Source organism: Monomorium pharaonis, chromosome 1 (genome assembly GCF_013373865.1).
Source record: "Monomorium pharaonis isolate MP-MQ-018 chromosome 1, ASM1337386v2, whole genome shotgun sequence".
NCBI classification, from domain to species: domain Eukaryota; kingdom Metazoa; phylum Arthropoda; class Insecta; order Hymenoptera; family Formicidae; genus Monomorium; species Monomorium pharaonis.
In genome coordinates, this window is record NC_050467.1 from 9,604,805 (window position 1) to 9,628,183 (window position 23,379).

General features: G+C 34.3%; 1 protein-coding gene across 5 annotated transcripts in view; it reads left to right on the forward strand.

Annotated features, from left to right (window-relative positions):
* Positions 1 to 23,379, forward strand: part of LOC105836778 (alpha-mannosidase 2) — a 129,113-nt gene that overhangs the window by 89,991 nt on the left and 15,743 nt on the right. Inside the window, exon 7 of one of the 5 annotated variants that reach the window (XM_036293554.1) lies at positions 9,862 to 9,913. The exons of the other annotated variants lie outside the window; for them this stretch is intronic. Within the exon in view, the coding sequence (XP_036149447.1) occupies positions 9,862 to 9,913 (52 nt within the window). The remainder of the gene's footprint in view (positions 1 to 9,861; positions 9,914 to 23,379) is intronic. 5 annotated transcript variants of the gene reach the window in all.

Consider the following 23,379-nt stretch of genomic DNA (forward strand, 5'->3'; position numbering starts at 1 on the left):
AAATTTGACACATATTTTTTTTTGTCTGTCAAGGTTCACTTTAAAGGGTGAAAACTACCCCTTAAAAGTAAAAGCTATATTTGATGTATCAAGTGGAATAAGTGGAAAGTTTTAGAAAGTAAAATGTTTACAAGGTGTCGCTGAAAATAATCTTATGTTAAAAGAAATATGAAATATGAAAAAAGAATATGAAATTTAAAATGGCCGATCCAAATGGCGTCCAGATACATCAGAATTTTTATTATTTTTTGTGAAAATGAGTAAATTAGGAATTCTTGTTATTGCAGAATTCAAATTTTCGATCTGTGGAGTCGATGAAATTAATTATGATGTTAAAGGTATAAAATTTTAATTGGCGATCCCAACATGGCAGCTACATACATTAAAATTTATTATTTTTTTGCAAAAATGTATAGATCCAGGTCTTTTTCATGAAGTTTAAATAAATGATTTCTGGGATCAATGAATATAAATAATGAGTCGCCTTGCCTCTCATTCTTCAGGGTGCTTTATTACAGTGAGTCCCCTTACCTCTCAGTGTAATAAAGCGAAGAGTGAGAGGCAAGGGGACTTACTTATACTCATTGATCTCAGAAATCATTTATTTAAACTTCATGAAAAAGACCTGGATTTATACATTTTTGCAAAAAAATAATAAATTTTAATGTATGTAGCTGCCATGTTGGGATTGCCAGTTAAAATTTTATACCTTTAATACCATAATTAATTTCATCGATTCCACAAATCGAAAATTTAAATTCTGTAGTAACAAGAATTCCTAATTTACTCATTTTCACAAAAAATAATAGAAATTCTGATCTGGACGCCATATTAGATCGGAAATTTTGAAAATCATACTTTTAAGATAAGATTATTTTCAACGACACCCTGTAAACATTTTACTTTCTAGAAGTGCCACTTATTCCACCTAATCTATCAAATATAGCTTTTATCTTTAAGAGTTTTTATCCTTCAGAGTGAACCTTGGCAGATAAAAAAAATACGTGTCAAATTTTTTTCATAGTTTTACAAATGTGCAGTTTCATTAAAATCGGAGAGTGACACCTTCGTAGGTTTACTTGTCAGTGACGGCGCATTTGTAACGCAATGTTGTTCCGTGCCCCTTAACTAAATTTTGTCAGTTTTTTTTAAATCACGATTTTTTAATTATTTATTATTATTATTATTTTATACTTATATTTACATATATTTATTAATAGATTATATTTATATTTATGATAAATTTGACAATAGATTTCCACATTACCCATGAGATACTATTGTTGACACGTTTTTTAATAGTGGTTTCTCCTGTAGGCCTAATCTACTTAAAAAGAAGAATTAAAAAGCGATGATCAAAAACGAGAAAAATTAAAACATTAAAATTTTGTAAGACTACGGGCGTTCGTACGATTCGACAATAGAAAGAATATGTATTTGCAAATAGATTAGGCCTACAGGAGAAACCACTATAAAAAAACAAGTCAACAATAGTACCTCATGGGTAATGTGGAAATCTATTATCAAAATTATTATAAATTTAAATATAATCTAATAACAAATATACACTACTAAAAAAAAAATAGGGTACACTTTTTGTATACCGAAAACTTAGGCTATTTTCGAACTGCTGCAACTCAGCGAAAAATCATCGCAGAAACAAAACCCAAAAAGCGTTTTAAAGCATGAAACTTCTTCTTTTAAACGCATTTTGGCGATTTTAGTTATCTTTTTTGTCACCAACGTGGCACAATGATGAAGCTTGACCCGTTAAAATGAACATTTTTAATGTGAATTTGCTGCTCTGTATCTCGCGTGAAAAAAATCATAGAGTATTTTTGTTACTTGCATCTTAGAGCGGGATCTTCTTCCTTTATTTTGAGTGGTTGTTTATTGCTGTACGATTTTTTTTTGACCGAGTTATTGAGATTTTAAGAAAAAATGGTCATTTTGACTTTCATCGCTTGTTACTCGTGAACAAATTGACGTACAGCGCTCAGAAAAAAAGTGTTGGAAAACTGAAAGTTTGCACTTTTGAATGCTGTTATTAATTTTTTCACATATTTACTTTTTTTAACAACAAATTGCGTTCAAAGTTTACGTAAAAAATCGCATATTTTACGGTTTTCATTTAGTTCAAGGGACTGTTGTGAAGAAAGATCCAATCACATCGCTAAAGTTTTATAGTACGATTACTCTCCAGTAATAAATACTAACGTTTATGGTATAAAACATTTTTATTCCACGTGTTTATTATTCTTGGAATTGCTGAAATTGCTTACAACGTTTTTTCAACAATTTTTTACACTTTTTTGACCAAGTTACAAAGTCAATCTTACATTTCTTCTTAAATGACCCTTACCGCCGGTATTAGCGTTATCCAATGTGCACCACGTGGAAGATGCTGGTCGGATTGTGCACATCGCGCGTGCGCGCGTGCGCGCGTGTAAGGGTGCAGTCCCATTAAACACGGATCGGAATGACGGATCGGATTTCTCTAGAATTGAGCAGTCCGTTCCAGTTTCGTTCCGTAAAAGTTTGCTCCACCAGTCCCATGTAGCAAAAACGGAACGGGATGTCACATTGGTCGCAGGTTAATATGTTTAATTTATCGATATTTCGTTATTTTGATGCGACTGAAGCAATAACATACATAATTTGTGCAATTATCTTGCCGATAACATTGATGTGAATACTCTGAAATACTGAATTGTAAGAATGAAATATATTTTGTAACCATGCGTAGTTAAGTTGAGAGAAGAAATTGAAAGAAACGTAAACAATATTTTATAATATTAGACAACTTTAATTTTAACGTGGGACTGCGCACGTGCTCCTTTGACCCGAGTTTGTGATTTCAACTACGTATTTTTGGCGAAGTCGTATTGTCTGGACAATTCTACATCTATATCTGAACATTGCTGAATATCAGCTTGCTGGAGCTTGTATGAAAATATATATATTTTGAAACATATAACGATGGATGAAAAAACAATCTTATTAATTATGTTAAAAAAACTGCAAATGGCGAAGAATTTGCTAACTTGGCATGCTGTATCGGTGTTCGAGAGTGCGAAAGTTGTTTTCAACATAACAATATAACGATACGTATCGTATCGTATCGTTTTTGTATTATATAACAATATAACGATACCGAACTGTCGTTAAGAGTTACAGAATAGGTCTACTAATGATGTTTTTCTAATACAATGGTGTTTTAAAACTTGTGTGGTCAGAAACCCGCCCGATCCGTCCGGAATTGAGAAAATATAGACGTTCTGATCGGACGGAACAGCCGGATCAAGAATTCACTAGAAGTCTCTAGCAGAATCCGTTCCGTCATTCCGATCCGTGCTTAATGGGACTGTACCCTAAGTGTGTGTTTCACAGCAAAGGTAAGGACCTTGCGGTTCGTCACGCGCGCGCTCGCTGCTGTTTCTTGCGACTTCTTAAATGTCGTTTTATGTTGTTTTAAATGCGTTCAAATGTCTACGCGGCATTTTGAAAATTTCGTATACAAGCTCAATACTCTACGAGAATCGTCTGCGTGTTTGTTAAAACATTTATTTTAAAGCTTCTATACATAAACATTACATGTAAACGTTACGAGTACGCACCTACTCATATACATACCGTAATGTTTACAGGTAATATTTACATACAAAGAGACTTTGAAATGTTAAGTACACAACAGACGACTCTCGTAGTGTATTGAGCTCGTATATGAAATTTTCAAAATGCCGCGTAGACATTTGCCTGCAACAGAAGTTGCACAAATAATCGCACTTCTTGAAGAAGGTTTTCGCGTGCGTCATGTAGTGCATCATGTTGGTGTGTCTATCTCTGTAGTGAGTAGAGTTTGGTCACGATATCAAGAGACAGGACGTTATACGAGACGTGAAGGCAGTGGTCTTGGTCGAATAATGTACGTACATAACTATTGTTAGACAAGATCGAGAAAGCGTCTAGTTACATTTGCCGTATGAGGACGAGCGTTGTCCTGCATAAACACAAAATTCGGATGCGATAAACGTAAGGCAATCTGTAAGGTCGAAGAATTTTATGTATCGAACACTTGTGATTGCAGGAGGTAGCAGGATCACTAATTCAGTTCGTTCTGTTTTGAAATACACCCCCACACCATCACAGAGCCACCGTTATGGGCTCGTACTGGTATAACGCAGCGCCAATCATAGCGTTCATTTTGCCAAGTAGGTGTACGAGCGTCATTGCTGTAAAGACAGAAAGGCGATTTATCAGAAAAGTACACATTTTTCCATTTTCTCGCGGTCCAATTTATGTGATTGCATGCAAATTGAAGACGAATCTAACAATGTCTAAGGGTAAGACTTGGCACTCACGCACAAGGACGAGAATGTAGGTCGGCTTCTTTTATATCTTAAACTAAACGATTACGAATCGTTTGTTCAGATACGTTTTGTTAATGAAATTTATTGCGAATATTCTTTGCAGTTATTGTTTATCTTTGCAAAACGTAGCGAACAATTTCTCAATCTTGTCTAACAGTAGTTATTCGATTACGATCACTGCCTTTACGTCTCGTATAACGTCCTGTCTCGTGATCAAACTTTACTCATTACAGAGATAGACACACCATTAAAAAAATTTCATATAGCTCAATACTACGAGACCCGTCGTGTACTGAACATTTATTTTAAAGTCTCTTTGTACGTAAACATTACTTATAAACATTACGGTATGTATGTGAGTAGGTGCGTACTCGTAATGTTTACATGAATGTTTATGTATGCAAGCTTTAAAACAAATGTTTAACACACAGACGATTCTCGTAGAGTATTGAGCTTGTATACGAAATTTTCAAAATGCCGCATAAACATTTTAACGCATTTGAAACAACATAAAACGACATTTAAGAAGTCGCAAGGAACAGCCGCGAGCGCGCGCGTGACGAACCGCGAGGTCCTTATCTTTCCTGTGAAACACATACGCACACGCGTGCACGCGCGATGTGCACAATCTGACCGGCATCTTCCACGTGGTGCACATTGAATAACGCTAATGCCGGCGGTAAGCGTCATTTAAAAAGAAATGTAAAGTTGACTTTGTAACTTGGTCAAAAGGGTGTAAAAAAATTGTTGAAAAAAAACTGTAAACAATTTCAGCAATTTCAAGAATGATAAATACGTGGAATAAAAATGTTTTATTCCATGAACGTTAGTATTTATTACTGGGGAGTAATCGTACTATAAAACTTTGCTTTAGCTATGTGATTGGATCTTTCTTCACAACAGTCCCTTGAATTAATGAAAACCGTAAAATATGCGATTTTTTACGTAAACTTTGAACGCGATTTGTTGTTAAAAAAAAAGTAAATCTGTGAAAAAATTAATAACAGCATTCAAAAGTGCAAACTTTCAGCTTTCCAACGCTTTTTTGCTGAGCGCTGTACGTCGATTTGTTCACGAGTAACAAGCGATGAAAGTCAAAATGACAATTTTTTCTTAAAAGCTCAATAATTCGGTCAAAAAAAATCGTTCAGCAATAAACAACCACTCAAAATAAAGAAAGAAGATCCCGCTCTAAGATGCAAGTAACATAAATACTCTATGATTTTTTTCACGCGAGATGCAGGGCAGCAAATTCACATTAAAAATTTTTATTTTAACGGGTCAAGCTTCATCATTGTGCCACGTTGGTGACAAAAAAGATAACTAAAATCGCCAAAATGAGTTTAAAAGAAGAGGTTTCAATTTTTTTTAGTAGTATAGTATATATAAATATAAGTATAAAATAATAATAATAAAAAATAATTAAAAAATCGCGATAAAAAAAACTGACAATATTTATTTAAGGGGCACGGAACAACATCGCGTTACAGATACGCCGTCACTGACAAGTAAACCTACGGAAGTGTCACTCTCCGATTTTAATGAAACTGCACATTTGTAAAACTATAAAGAAATTTAATACCTATTTTTTTTATCTGCCAAGATTCACTCTGAAGGGTGAAAACTACCTCTTAAAGATAAAAGCTATATTTGATATATCAGGTGGAATAAGTGGAAAGTTTTAGAAAGTATGTTTACAGGGTGTCGCTGAAAATAATTTTATGTTAAAAGTATGAAATTCAAAATGGCCGATCCAATATGGCGTCCAGATACATCAGAATCTCTATTATTTTTCGCTTTTTAGTCGTTTTTTAATTCTTCTTTTTAAGTGGATTAAGCGTACAGGGGAAATCGCTATAAAAAAAAAAACGCGTCAACAACTTCATGAGTGATGTGGAAATCTATTGTCAAAATTATTATAAATATTAATATAATTTAATAATAAATATATATAAATATAAATATAAAATAATAATAAAAAAATCGCGATTTTAAAAAACTGACAATATTTAGTTAAGGGGCATACGGAACAACATCGTGTTACAGATGCGCCGTCACTGAGACAGAGCTTCGCGCTAAGACCTTGAGCGTAAGTGGGGTGCCGCTGGCCGATGAGCCCCTCAGAGATCGTCTGAAAAATACAAACCGTGGACAGTTTTAGTTTATAGCAATTTTACTCATAAACATAGCACCAAATCAAAAAATTACAAATACAAATTTCTTATTTTTTAACGTAGAATAGAAGAGCACTTTTAATTTTTCAAATATAACATTTTTTAACAATTTGTTTAAACAATTATTGTTTAAACAATTTAATTTTGCAAGAAGAAAAACACGAGTAACCTTTTTTCATTTGTTTTATAAATCCTGTATTGGTTTTCATATTTTAGCATTATTTAGAGCATGGGTAAAAGCCGATTTTGCATATGCTAATTGCTTATAACAATTTTACGCGTAAACAAAGCCTCAGATCAAAAATTACAAATATAAAAGTTTCTTATTTTTCGATGTGGAATAAAATAGCACTTTCAATTTTTCAAAAATGACATTTTTTAAACAATTTGTTTAAGCAATAAAATTTTGCAAAAAGAAAAAACACGGATAACTTTTTCCACCCATGTTATGAATTCCGTAGTTAGTTTAGTGTTATCACGACTGTGTGAGGCATGCGCCTTAATGGCTTAATTTGTAATGTTGCGATGAAGCATCGGTGAAGCCTGACGTCGCCTACGTGCTCTCCTGTATAGTTGCTTCATATTTTTATATATAAATTGTAATATATATAAGTACTGTATGCGTAAATGATACTTAATGAACAAAAAATAACTTTACTTACACTTGAAATTTGGACCTTTTCTACTTTTTGTTACGTTCCCTACACACTGGGTAACTTTAACCCATACACTTTCGATGCTCCTACTTCTGATGTTTTCGGAACACTGACAATGCCCAAAGAGGAGTAAGTAGAGCACAATTCTAACTCTTCCCCCCCTTCAGTCCCAGGTCCCGCTTATTAAATATTTTTAAATAGCGGGCATTTCAAAATTGGCTTGGATTACTGTAACCCAGTGTGTAGACAGAAGGTTAAGTATTTTTTGTTATAAGGCTCTAAAGTTGTAGTATATTGACATAAAATACAAAATATCTTATATTCACTTTCCGACAGCCTTATCTTATAGAATTTAACCAGTCAAGGCAAGATACGGAGCCTTATAACTTGAAAAATACTTAATAAAAAATAACTTAACTATAGTGTTTTGGAAAGCTCTCGATGTAAGCTACAAGAATATGTAATGAAAAATAGTAGATTTCATTTAAAAAATTGAAGGTGAGCTTCACGTGACCTACAAATGACCATCCAAGGTTAAACTAATAGTACCATCTTATGCCCCCCTCCCCTCAAAACCATACAACTTTTGTCTGAAACATTTTTTGATATTTCGCTTACGAGTATATTAGTTTACGAGAAATTTACCCGTATTATTTAAAATGGATTACTCGTATATGATCATACATGAAAAATATTTTACGTGTAATAGCAATACTACAGCAATGTTACAATGAGATGTAGCATGAATATTATTGAAATGTTATAAAGATATTACAATAATATTTAAATATTCGCCAAAATAAATAAAGAAGCACGATAATATCTCACGCTAAGTGTATGTATGAACAGTGAAATAAATTGGATATTTTTTACGTTTTACTAGATCCTTTAGATTTCAATAATAACTAAACCGATCAAGTCCTGACTAAGTTCAATCGATAGCTTGGGTTTGATTTGTATAAGATAAATATTTTTATTTGGCTTGTATGTGTTTTACGAAAGGAGATATTGCAGTCTGATTGATAAATATTTAAGAAACAGTTTTATCGACAACCTTGTTGACGATAGGTTTGTTGAGGGAGGGTTAAGAGACAAGATGAGGAAATGTATGATTTGTTTCTTCAACATTATACTGTGCTTGTGTCGTTAATATTTAAACAATAAGGATGATATAATGTACAGCGATGTAAATGCTAAGACGCACCTTTCGTTATCTTAGTACTAAATGACGATCGCATTGCTAACAGGTTAGCGAAAAAAAACAACTATTGTAAAATTTTTTTATACATTTATATAGAAGATACAGGGAAGTAGTCAAATTCCCAATATTGTCTTTAATATTTATTACATTAGACACAAAAAATGAAAAATTTATTGATAAGTGGCATTTCGATTTTAGAATTAGTTAAAATAGTTGATCAGCGTATTAAGAATTCAATCCTTTCACTTTATTGTTATTAACATTTTAAAACTATTTTCCTCAAAATTTTACTGAATTTTTTGAAAATAAATGCAGAAAATGTTTTGGATAAAAATTGTCTTAAAATTCTTCACAAAAAAGTTACTGCTATTTTTTATTAATTTTTGTTTCCTTTGGTTTCCAACCAAAGGGATTTCTTCCTTATGTTTGAAGAAATAATTGTTTCTGAAAGTAAAGAAGATCTTAAAGAATTATCAATACAAAAATAGCTGTTGATAATAATGATACTCTTGTAATTTTAAAATATAATTATAAACAGATTTTAACTATCTTAAGTGTTACGAAAATGCGATTTAATTTAACCCATTAACGCTCAAAGATACGCTATTTCTTGTTCATTTTTTAGCCTTATTTTTAATACGAAAAATGGAAAATATTTTGACCAAAATCATGTATCTTACTATTTTTGGGTGTGCTCTTTTAATTTCTTAGATCAAAATTGCATTTTTATGCCTCAGAAAACTAGTATGGCGGATTTTAAGTTGAAAAGTACCGAGAAATTGGAAAAAAAATTTTTTTGATATTTTTTTCGAGTAAAAAAAGTATTAGGATCCATTTTTAACCGCGTCCAAAGGTGGATAAAATAGTTAAAGTTTAACGAGAAATTTTTTTTAAATCCCAATTCACTGTAACCTAACCTAACCTTTTCAAAATAACGGAAATTTAGTAAAATATGGGTTTTTTCTTAATAATTCTATGAATCAAGCATCGCTGGCAGAAAAAGTTTTACGAAATTCTAAAAAAACTACAAAAATTTACAAAAGTGTTTTAATTTTAACATTTTTCTAAGATAAATGTTAGAATTGGAATACTTTTGTATGTTTTTGTAGTTTTTTAAGAATTTTGTAGAAATTTTTTGCCAGGCCATCAAGCTTTTTTTCTTTATCGTATAAATTTTAGATGAATCTTAGATAGAATAGAGCGCGGGAGCCATCTAAAAGAGCATCAGGCAATTAAAAAAAGTGAAAAGTCGAAGTAATCTGATTGTCCTTGCCTTAGCAAAGACATTCCAAGGGCATGAAGCCATTTATTTTTCAAAACAATATCTGAAGGAAATCTATATTCAGATATAAAAATAAAATTAAATGTAATTACTATTATGAAAATACTTCAATAAATTTATTAGAAATTTATTTAGGTAGCAGATTACACTGTTTTCAGTATTTCAAATATGATTACAGGAACGGAGGTTATTATGCGTCGCGTGGTTCTTCTCATATGAGAAACTATTATGTATGTACTACTACACATTAACACAAGCGATAAAAGCATGCGCAAGTACAAGCAGCGCACTAGCGCACTAGAGACATACAGTAACAACCATGAACTATAAATCAAAAGAAGTGCAACATATCGTGAACATTTAAATTCTGAGTTATAAAAGAACGACCTAAATACTTTATTTTCAATACTCTCACTTATTTAGGTCCGTTTAGCACACCTAATTTACTTCTCAAATGATTAAACTGCTTTTTTGCCACTGGCTTTGTAAATACGTCTACAAGTTGCGATTTTGTATCTATGTATCTTACATCTATGTCACCATGCTCATATATATCACGAACAAATGGTAACGCACACCGATATGTTTAGTCTTCTTTGGATACTCTGGATTTCTTGTCGATTTAATCGCCGACTGATTATCAACATTCATAAGAATCTTATCGCATACAAATCTTAGTTCTGATATGATTTGACGTAACCATATTGCATCTTTCGTACCTGCAGCCAATTCAATGTTTTCAGCTTTTGTTGTAGAGAGCGCGACTACACACTATTTTTGACTCACCTATGACATTGCACCACCGTTTAACAAAAATATAAATCCGCTTGTAGATTTCCGCGTATTAGCACATTTAGTATAATCTGCATCCATATATCCGTATAATTCGCAATTATTCCCACTGTTTCCATAAACAATTCCGAGATCTGTAGTCCCCTTCAAATATCGAAAAATCCTCTTAACCGCCTGCCAATGCTCATGACTATAATGAGTTAGGAACTGACTTGCTTGATTTACCGCATATTCAATATTAGGCCGACTAACTTTAGTAACAAAAAGAAGAGAACCGATCGTTTCCTGGTACGGAATATTTTTTACCTCCTTTTTTTCATCTTCAGTTTTCGGACATTGAAATTGAGACAAATGTACTCCAGGTTCAGCGGGAAGGTTTACCGGATTTTCATTTTTTAACCTTAATTTTTTAAGCAACTTTTGAATAATAAATATAAAATATAAATGCTCTCCCAATCTTTATTGTACGGTTTATACGGTCACGATCAATTTTAACTCCGATAAATTGCTTAACATCTGCTACTATTATTTGAAAACTTTTCTTTAAAAAATTTGATACTTTATCTATTATCATTTTTTAACTTGACAACAAAAGACCGTCTACATAAAGTGCTAAGAAAACCATTTCTTCATCTACTTTATCACTGAACAGGCAATGATCACTTTCCGTCGGATAAAAGTTAAAAATCTTCAATAAATCAACAAACTTCAGTTCCAACAGCGGGGAGACTGCTTGAGATCGTATAAACTTTTATGTAACCTATTTTTCTTTCCCAGTCACAATACGATGCAGAAATCCGTTTTTGCCTTGCAAGCAGCTGTTTACAAGCAAACAAACGCCATTCAACATCTCTCGGCTTCAAATCAGCACCCAATTTTCTTGCTTCTGAATCATTCCCATAACTTTCAGGCGTTTTGAAATGGCTTATTGAGTCACTTCCAATGATCCTGCCAATTCTTCTTGTGTTTGACACGAGTCTTGATCAAGTAATACCTCCAGTTCTGCATCTTCGAAAACCTCTCTTACATCGCTATGCCGGTCTTCGACGTCAAAATCACCGTTCTTGAAGCGTTGAAACCACTCTCGACATATTCTTTCACCATACGTATTTGAGAGCATTCGATGAGCCTCAGCCGCAGATTTCTTCATATTGAAGCAAAAAATTAAAACCTCCTGCAAATGACGAGAATTTGGCTCGTAAGCTGACATTTTCAATCGAGAATAACTTTATGATGCAGACACAAATCGACTAATATTTCGATGACGTTATGTTTACAAATGTCTAAGCTTATTATATGTCTACGATCTATTTATTTCGACTACTTACCGCTACAGCCATCTATTGGAAAACGATGGAAGCAAAGTTGTACACCTAATACCATATAAAAAAGCTGTTTTTACATCGAACTGAACAATTTCATAATGTTCTTTAGCTGCAATGGTCAAGAGTATTCTAATGGATTCGTAGCGTACTGGTACGAAAGTGTCAAATTAATGAACACCTTCACGCTGCGCATAGCCTCGTGCCACGAGTCTCGCCTTATAACGCCTTAGTATTACCATTAGAATCTGTCTTTTTGCTATACACCCATTTGCACCCGAGAGCTCTCTGTCCTTTTGGTAGTTCTTCAAGTGTCCATGCTTTATTTTCTCGAAGAGCGTCCATTTCTTCACACATTGCTTTTTGCTATTTATCACTCTCTATACTAACGACTACACTCTCATATGTTATAGGTACAGATTCGACAGTAAACGCGTAACCTTATTCACCATAGCGATCCGGCTTATTTACTTCTATCGCGCAACTGTCTTCTTACAAAGGTCAGTTCATTATTCAGCTGCTCGTGATTCTCAACTTCAGGATGATCTTCAACTGGTCGTGGTCGTTCAACATCTTGTTCCCTGTCACAGTCGTCTCCAAACGACATCTGAAAGACTGCTTCTTTCTTAGAACTCTTGGTCGTCCAATTTTCTGTCGTCTCATTAAAATCAACGTTACGTATCCTCTTCGTTATAGCATCCCATTATCGATAATTTTTGGATTTATTTTTATAACCAACGAAATCATTTCGCTTTTTGGATCTATTTTTTTCCTTTTTTTATTTTGGTTACTACATTTTTATATGCAGCACTTCCACAAACTCGCATATGTTTTATATCTGGTTTTTGCTTAAACCATTTTTTATACCATTTGATTGATTTGAGACAGTACAATTTAAAACATATGCTGCCGTCATGACAGCTTCAGCCCATAAAATCCTTAGCACGTCCTTTGTGATCAACATTGATTTGGCGCTCTCGACAAGTGTCCGCATCTCACGTTCCGCACGTGTTCCATTTTGTTGATGAACATGGTGTCGACTTCTCATGGACAATTCCTTTTGTCCGCAAAAGATCGCTGAATTCTTTTGACAAATATTCTTTTCCGTTATCAATGCGTAACATCTTTATTTGATTTCCAGTCTGTTTATATGCTAGAGCTTCATATTCCTTGAATTTATCAAAAATTTCAGTCTTGTGTCGCATAATGTACACCGTCTGAAAACCAGTGCAGTCATCCTTAAACAGAACAAAGTATTTTGAGTCTTGTAGAGATTCTACATTTACTGGACCGCACACGTCTGAGTGGATCATTTCTCCTGGATTCTCAGCTTTTCCCGCTTGCTTAAAGATGTGACTTTTGGGTCTGCTTACCCATTACATATGCTTCACAAAAGAATTCTGTTCCGTCTTCTATCTTCATTCCGTCGACTGCTCCAACTTCTTCTGTTTCTTTGATACATTTTACGTTAATGTGGTTTAACCTTTCATGCCACAGCTTCAATAAATTTTGCTGCGCCACATTATATTCTCCTGGCATCTTTACGTTGAAGAGCACCCGAAAAAGATGGGAATGGTTTACTTGGACACAGTACAATTGGACACAGTGCAAATGGACACGGTGCAAATGGACACAAAATAATGATCACGTTTCAAATGGACACGGTTCATTTCGACACAAGAATTTTGGACACAGTAATTTTGTACACAGGAAAAATAAATTCTGGACAAATTACAATTTGGACACGATAAAAATGTACACCGTGCAATTGGACACCTAAAATTTGTACACCGCCAAGTTATACACCGTAAAATTGTACATCGTTCATTTAGACACGTAAAAGTGTACACCGCCAAGTTGTACACCGTGTATATTGTATTGGAAATTTACAAACACATATAAACTTTACTTTGTTTGCAATGTACAACATTAGTTAGTGACTTCGACGGAGGGGGGTCGAAGGCCCCCCTTGCATCCCCCGTGTGTGCACGCGCACGCGCGCGCGCGCGTGTGTGTGCGTGTGTGTGTGTGTGTGCGCGCGCGCGCAAAGCATTCTATGCACCACATGGGTTTGCGACTATAAAATATTTATAAGATGGAAAAATATTTATGATAAATATTTTGTACACATTTTTGTCTGAGTTTCCTAGGTATTAAAAAAATATGATAAATATTTATGAAAATATTTAAAATAAATATTTATGCTATTATTATCAAAAAATATAAAAAATATTTTGAGTTCATACATGTGTGTCGAATGAAGTAATAGATCTTGAATACTTCCTTGTGACGAAATCGCTTGCTTTATTTATTGGATCTCAGAAAAATGCCGAGCGGCCATGTCCTCGATTTTTTACATACATAACAAAACTGAAGAAGAAGCAAAGCTAGCGCCGCGATATGGTGGGACTTACAGTCCACGTGTTAGGGATTTAGTTCACGAATAGTGATGTGAGCGCGAATGTTTAAATCCTTTGCAAATTAATAACGTTAAGCAAAAAATGGCAAGTGAGAAACGAATTTAACGAATGACTATATAGACACTTAACAATATACCATATTTTTTAGTACATTTTAAAAATATATTTTATATATTGTTAATAATAATTTTTGTTTCATTTCTAAATGGTTTATGGAAAATAATTATATAATCTTTAAAAAATATTTTTTTTAAACGAATCTAAAATATTTATGAAAATTTATAATAAATTTTCTGTGCTATCTAGGTTGTTTTTTCATTATCCTGTGATGCGGAATTGTATGGCATGCAATTGGGCCCATGTACAAACGGGTCGGTGCGCAATCGGGTCCGTGTGCAATCACGTCCATGTGCAATCGGGACCATGTCCAATCGAGTCCGTGTCCAATCGGGACTGTGTCCGATCATTTATGTGCGCAATCGGGCCTCACTCGCACAAAACCATAGGAAAAAACCTTTTTATCGAATTGGCTGAAACTTTGGGAATAAGTAGTTCTTGGCATGCCAATTAAAAATCACACACAAAGCTTGAAAATGGACAGTTTTCGAGATATGAAGAGTCAAAGGTTACTTTTTGATATATCCATTCTTAGCGTTATTCAAGATTTACGGCATGGACGTGACGGATGTCGGATCTTTTTTTGTGTGTGCGTGCGTGTTGTTTTTTGCTATGTCTTATTTTCTGCGGTACCATCTGAAATAACTTCAAAATAATATTTTTTTATTATTATTAGGTGTACAAATAAATAATCCATTTTTTTCAGCTACATTCAAGGTTTATTTTAAAAAAAAGTAAATTGAATTGTTCAATCAAAGTATTCGCCGTTACTTTCTATAACTTTAAGCCATCTTTCAGGCAGCTGATGAATTCCATCTCGGAAAAATGTCTTTGGACACGATAAAGCCGTCAAGCCATTTTCGGATCTCATCCACTGATTGGAAGTGCATATTGGACAAGGCGTGTTGCATCGATCGGAACAACCCGTAGGAAAAAATTATGTAAAAATTACTGCACAAAAAATTGCATATTTTTGTGCATAAATTTCTGCAGTTTTTACAGATTTTTGTACAAAGTTTTCGCCTTCAGAAATTTTGTGCAGAATATTTTGCAGAATTTTATGTAATATTTTTTGAAGGCAAAAACTTTGTGCAAAAATCTGTAAAAACTGCAGAAATTCATGCACAAAAATATGTAAATTTTTTGTGCAGTAATTTTTGCATAATTTTTTCCTACGGGAAGTGGTAATCAGATGGAGCAATGTCTGGTGAATACGCCGAGTGTTGCAAGACGTCCCAGTTAAGACTCATTATGGTGTCTTTTGTATTGGAAGCAATGTGTGACCTTGCGTTGTCATGCAACAATTTTACTGAACGTTCTCCTTTGCCAGTATACGGGCGTTTTCGTTCCAATGCTTGACTCAAGCAGATTAATTGATGTTGGTAGCAATTCACAGTAACTGTTTCACCTGGTTCCAACAACTCATAATAATGCACGCCCTCGATATTCTACCAAATGCAGACAAGAACCTTCTTTCCGAAGCGGGTTTTGCGACCGATGTTGATGCTTCGCCGGGATTTACCCATGACTTTCTGCGTTTCGGATTGTCATAGAGTATCTATTTCTCATCGCCCGTATCGATTTTCCACAAGAAAGACTTTCGACGCTGCTTATTGAGAAGAGAAAGACACGCTGCCACTCGTTGATTTTTGTTGGTTGCAGTGAGTTCATGCGAAACCCATTTTCCTTCTTTCTGAATCTTTTCCATCTCATGTAGGCATTTGGAAATCGTTTGCTGCGTTACTCCCAACTGTTCTGCAAGCTCTCTTTGCGTTTGTGTCGCATTCTCAGCGAGCAGTTGTTCCAAATCATTGTTGTCGCATTTCCGAGGGCGTTGTTTGTCGATTAGACTGAAATCATCGCTTTTAAACCGCTTAAACCAAAATGCGCACACATCGTACGATACAACACCTTCGCCGAGAAAGGAAACAATCGATATGAACGCTCTTGCAGCATTTTTCTCTTGTTGGAATTCGTAAAGAATGCAGTGTCGGATATACACCTTATCTGTTGCCATTTTCGACTCTACTGAACTGAATACTTTTGAAGATTATGTTGGGTCTTTCGCCAAACTATATGTTATTTTGAATAGCTATATGTCAATATTATATAATCGCAAAAGAGCGGGAAAATCAATTTATTTTAAAATTTATTTCATAACTGCTTAAAATAATTTGGATTATTCATTTGTACACCTAATATTATTTTTTAAGAGTTAATTATTTTCTTTGGTACATGGAATATGTTAGACACAAAGCAAATGTTCATTATCCCTTACTGCAAATTCTGAGAAGTTTACAAGATGCTAGAACGTTGATCAGATCGAAATAATTAACCCTTCCATTTTGAAGCTTTGTGCCCATTGAGATTTTTGATTGGTATACCAAGATCACTACTTATTCCCAGAGTTTTAGCCAATTCGACAGAAAGGCTTTCCTATGGTTTTATGCGGGATCCTTTATGTGTAACGATTGATCTACTGAACTTAGCCGAATTACAGATGTCTTCGATTGACGTTTCTTCCATTCCTTTCATTCTTTCAACTTTGTCTCCTTGTCAGGCTGGGTGTCCGTCCCCTCAATGAATTTCATCAAATTTTCCAGCATAAATAGCGGCAGCGTCCCAGATGGGCACAGATCGAAACGAACACCACCAATCAGATTACTGAGTTAGTTAGAGTTAAGATAAATTTATAGAATTTGATTTGGTGTTCGTTTCGATCTGTGCGCATCTGAGACTCACTCTAAACGGCATGCCGCATACTTTTACAAAACGAAGTTTGTGTCGTCGAATTTTGTGAGGTCAAACGTTTCCTTTTTCGTCATTTTTACTCAAAACGTGAAAAGAAAAGTAAACATATACTACACGACGAAATACTACTGAACTCGGATACCCACAAGAGAATGACTCTAGATAACTCATTTAATCACACACGTGGCGCAATGGAAGCGTGCTGGGCCCATAGAGGGCACCTATTAGAAATGTTTTTAGGTAGCAGATAGTATTTCACACTGTTTTCAGTATTTCAAGTATGATTACAGGAGGTTATTATGGGTCGCGTGGTCCTTCTCATATGAAAATCTATCATATACTATTACACATTAACACAAGCGACAAAAGCATGCGCAAGTACAAGCAGCGCACTAGCGCACTAGAGACACACAGTAACAACCATGAACTATAACTCAAAAGAGGTGAAGCGAACATTTAAATTCTAAGTTATGAAAGAACGACCTAAATATTTTATTTTCAATCAAATTATCTGATATTAAACCTATAAAAACTGCAATCTAAATTAAATGGATTCCGTTTTTTCCTGTATATTATGCACATTTGAACTATATTGCATAATAGAATTCTATCTTTTCTTTATGACCGTGTTTCAAAATTGCTTTCATTTAAGTGACATACGTAACGGAAACAATTGCACAGCTAAATATCAAAAACTGCAATGGGTATGCACGAATAGACAATAATAGTCAGGTTACTTGGATTTGTCTCTTTTTAATAGTCTGATGTTTCCACTTACACAATTATCCATATCTCCTGCGCTCTATTCTATCTTCTCTCTGATAGATCCAATATCACTGTTTATGTTTTATCAGAATTTACAGTCTTAATAATGGCGAATCCAATTTAATAGTCATAGAACTAAAAGAATAATTCATTTTTTTGTTATTATTAAAAACAGAAGTTTTGAAACTATGGCCGGTATTCTCATAGACAAATCTTATGTTTAAGATTGTCTTAAGTAAGACCTTAAAATGTCATCAACCAATCACAGAGCTGTATTAGCATTAAGTTCGACTTAACCGTCTTAAGACATTGCTTGAGATCACGGTCGTATACATAAGTCTGGCAACTCTGGCCAATTTTAGATGGTGGGAATAACTCACTTATTGAACTAGGTTTTGCAATTTATAATATCCCCATCACGTGTCGCTACTATCTAGTAGGTTGATTACAATATCATTAAAATGATCTAGTTTACATTGTACGTCTAATCCGCGACCTATACATTATATTCAACCCAAACACAATAAGTCACAATGATGTAAGCACTTGCGAACTTGTTTGGGTCAGGCCACTTTTTCACGATCCCTGACCCATCTTAGGCCATACAACGTAACGCGTGTAAATGGAGGTGTACTATAAAGCGATGTAAGTGTATCAGCAAATGCTAATAAATGGATTTGCTTTATAGCCATAGAGCTTATACTAATGGAGAGGCTATTGCTATATGCCTACAGTAAAAGAGTCCGCGCGGAGAGAATCAAAAGAGACATGAATATATTCTCATATATTTTGTCTCTTTTCGTGTTGGACATCCCCACCACTCCATTTTCTAGAAGGAAAGCGCACATGCGAGCGGTACGAACCTACTTAGGCCGTTACAGGCCGATATCAAACAAAAATAACTAAAATTAATTTAACGTGTTACTATTTATAATGGCACTAATTGCTAAATTTGTAAAAGACGTTATGAAAAAAAGAGTGACATATCGTTTCATCTGTAAGTATGCATATTAACCTTAAAAGAACCGGCATTTTTTCATAAAAATAGTGATTTTTTAGCCAAAATTGGGAGCTTTCCAGCAAGAGACACAAATCGACACAGCAGTATTTCTGTCTTTGTTTGATATTCAGTTAAGAGACAAAGACAGAATTATTGCTGTGTCAATTTGTGTCTCTTGCTAGAAAGCTCCCATTTTGTACATATTTATAACGTATCATAATTTGTTGTGCAAAATTTAGTCATCAATCTTCAGAGGACAAAATTTCTAAAAAACGAATAAGAAACAAATGACGAAACTTATATTGTTTAATGAATAAACATTACATAAATTATTTAAACATTTAATAAAACGTGTTATTTAATTTAACCTTTCTAAAGTTTTAGAACCTTTTTTTAGTTTTAATTTATATTTCTTAAATATTTACTTCAATATTTTTGAAAATTACAATTTTCAAATATTTTTAATATAAATATTATGTAGTATTTATATTATTTTATCACTTTTATTATTTACATGTATACTTGTGCTTCTTTAATTATTTGTAAAGTTTAAGTACAAATTTATATTTAAAAAGTAAGATTAATAAAATTGGCAAAGAAAAATAAATAAAATTACAGCTGCGAATATAGGTTTAAGTACATGTGTTACCTCTAATAGAATAGGCCTAGCACCAGGATTGGGAAAGTTACTTTTTAAAAGTAACTCGTTACCGTTACCGTTACTCTTAATAAAAAATAATTCATTACCGTTACTCGTTACCGTTACTTTAAAAATAATGAAAAATTGTTACTTTTCGTTACTTTTTTCTTAATGATAAGACAGATCTATAAAATAGGATACTAAGACGTACAGAATATAAAATTGGAAGATAATTTATCTTTAAATACTTTTATTTTTTTTTCAATACATATCTATATTACATATTACATTTTTTATACTTTGTACACTTTAAACATTTATTTCATATACCTATTATCCAGATAGCACAAAGAATCTAAAATAATTCTTTTAGTAATTTTTTTTATGTCGCCAATTATGAATTCTTCTTTAGATGCAAAAAATTCTTTTTCTCTCTTGTTCTCTAGTCTTCTTGCTTTCTACCAGACAGCAAAAATATTTCCACGTTTATGTACCGGCCATATATTTAAAAGTAACGATAAAAGTAACTGTGTTTCGTTACTCGTTACAAAAGAAAATATAATGTTATTTTTTCGTTACTAAAAAAAGAGTAACGGCGTTACCAAAAATCGTTACAGAAAAAAAGTAACGGTAACGGCAACGACGTTACAAATAACGCGTTACTTCCCAACCCTGTCTAGTACGTAATGTTTTGTATTACAATAATATTTTAACGATTTCTTATTTTGCATATCTACATGTCTTATTTTTATCTTTTTGTGTTTTATTATTATTATTGATTTCTCTTTAATTATACAAAAAAGTTGTAATGAATGAATCGAAGAAACTTTTTTACAATTTGTACAAAAAATTTTTACATACAAAAGTAATACTGTGCATTCATTGATTGGCATGCATCTTTTAGATCTTAAATTATGTACCACTTGATGGATGCACAGTGTTATCTTTGTAAGCAATTTTTTTTTCGTACGAGTTCAAGAATCGGGCCTCAGATTGTATAGTTACGGACCTGTTGCTACAGGAAAAGAGACAGAATATATCCACTTCTCTGTCGATTCTCCCTGCGCGCGTCACAACACACCAAGGCCCCTCCATTAATATAAGCTCTATGTTTGTAGCATTCACATGTAAACTACTTACCTAGATTAGTCCAAACTTATGTATAGGTCTACACGGTGTAAACAATTTGTTACTAACGTACCTTAGATCGGGGTATAGGTCAGGACATAGGTCAGGTCGCGTGGTATAAACTAGTTCATTATCTCATGCCGTAGCTAAAGACACTCGATCAAACGTTATTTAAAATCACGGTATAATAAGACTCGGTCATATTTATCATGCTCTCTTGCATGTACAACGAATTTATTGCCTGTCAGTCAGCATTGCGTTTTTTGTCTCGTTATAACCGTACTTAAATTTGGCGCGTTTTGTAATTCATTGTCTGGCCGCTGTCGTTGCAATCTAATAGGTCGACTAGCTGGACTAGCTTCAATAAGTGAGTCACCCCCCACCACCAGAGTTGCCAGATCTGTGTGCTTGAGACCAAGAACGGAATTCATAGACCGATCGTAAGTTCAAAAATCGTCTTAAGTCTAGCCACGAGCAGATTTAAGACTTACTTAACTAATAAAATAATAGTATTGACGTCTCAAGATCGTACTTAAGATGGATCTTGAATAAGATTGGTCTATGAATTTTGTCCCAAGGTCCGTCGATAGACAGATGGCGCTAAGTAAAGTCTTCCCACTCTTTAAGCTATTTGGACCAAAGATTTGGACCCATAAGCTCAAATGCTGTAATTTACACACTACAGATATGACCCGTATTACGACGCGTACTAATACAACTCCATGTCCGAAAAATGGCTGACTATGCGAACACCATAAACTTACTAGAATAGACTGCTCATGAAGATAGTGGGAGTATCTGTCACTGAGAAAAGGATAACTGTCGTTAATATGAGTTGCTATCTTTCTAATGCAGAATAGTGGGGAAGCATAGCGACTAAAGACCTATAATCAAAGATTCGTCAATGGCGAACACAATTTTGATTGGTCACTTGAGTCACATGGTTTATCCGCCATTGCGTACCCACGCTGGGCGAGGAAGAGGGGAGAGTGCTCTGTGTTGACCAGTATAAGTTAAAGGAATATGTGTCAGAAATTATAAGATAATTCAATCTCTGCATTCTAGGGTCACTATATTTTGACGATACACTCAGGAAGAACAAGAAAAATTAAATTTGCATCTGTTATATGGCTGCGTACAACTTGGAGCAGGCTCACATTGTTTACTATCTCCACTACTCCAGACCCCAGCCCCAGATCCCAGCCCCCGGCCCCAGCCCCCATCCAGTCACCGTATGGGTACAAGATGGTGGATAGCAGTCATGGTGGGGGGCCATTGGCGCATCTTTGATTATAGGTCTTTAATAGCGACCAATAACGGTGTCAGAGTATGCGCGCTACACATACTATGGTTGGGTTCGGAGAGCACGCTTTTAGCGCTGTGAGCGTGCTCTATCTTTCTTTGATATTCACTGAGTAACAAGGATAGAATGATACTTTTAGCGCTAATAGCGTCTCCCAGCCTATGACAACACGCTCACGCTAATACCGTTGGTCACTATGCTTCCCCACTATTCTGCATTAGAAAGAGATAGCAACTTATATTAATAACAGTTATTTTTTTCTCAGTGACGGATACCCTCATTACCTTATAAGCAGTCTATTCTAGTAATCTAGTAAGTCTATGACAAAGACCTTACTTAGCGCCATCTGTCCATCGACAGACCTTGCTTAAGACCGGATATTAAAATAAGACTCGAAAGACTATGAATACCGTTTATAAGTTTTTTACGTTTTTTGTTTTGGATACCGCAACATGGCGGATCCAATGTGGCGCATGGAATATAAAAAAATGTCAGAATTTTTTAATGATAAAAATATATTCTACAAAAAATTTTTTGAAGAAAGTAGTCTTGTGAATTTCTTCAATGGATGCGTTGTTTTTAAGAAAATAAAATCATAAAGTTTTGAAATTATAATCACTATAACACTTATTCTTGAAGGGAGCGTCCAGAATGACCACGTTCGTTTTGATCACGTTCGTAATGGTCACGTTTGTTTTACTCACGTTCGAAATGGCCACGTTCGTTTTACTCACGTTCGTAATGGACACGAGAAATACGTCGTAAAGTTCGTTTTGACCACGTTCGAAACGGTCGTGTTTGTAATGATCACGTTCGTTTTACTCACGTTCGATTTGGCTACGTTCAGAATGATCATGTTTAAAATAAAGCCGGGTCTACAATAGGTGTAGTGAGTCTTAAGCCATAAGAAATTAACCAATTATATTTGATTATTTTTCTCACATTCAATTATGATTGGTCAGTTTTTATGGCTTACTACATCTATTGTAGATCCTGCCTAAAAAATCACAGGAGGAAGCGTACCAATAGTGGGGGTACAATTTATTAGGGACGGATGTGCTATATATAGAAGTGCATTTCTTGCCGACCTCTGTGCTATATAAAAATTGAGCAGTCATCTTAAGGCTCACCTTTTTGACATGCGCACCAGCATGTTTTCTATAGTGTGCTTTCATGTATTGTATGTGTTTGTATGTGTGTATGATGTATGCTTATTGCGTGAGCGGCCATCTTTAGGCTCACCTTTTATATATAGGACATTCATTGCCCTCTCTGACCCAAATGCGGTCTCCTGTGATACTTTATTCTTTGGTTTAAAATGGCTACATTCAAAATGCTCACGTCCGTTTTACTCACGTTTGTTTTACTCATGTTGGAAATGGCCATCTTTGACTATTTAAGTATGGACTGCTAGCAACCAGTAATCAACATCTGCAGCGCTACAAAACCAAACGAAAA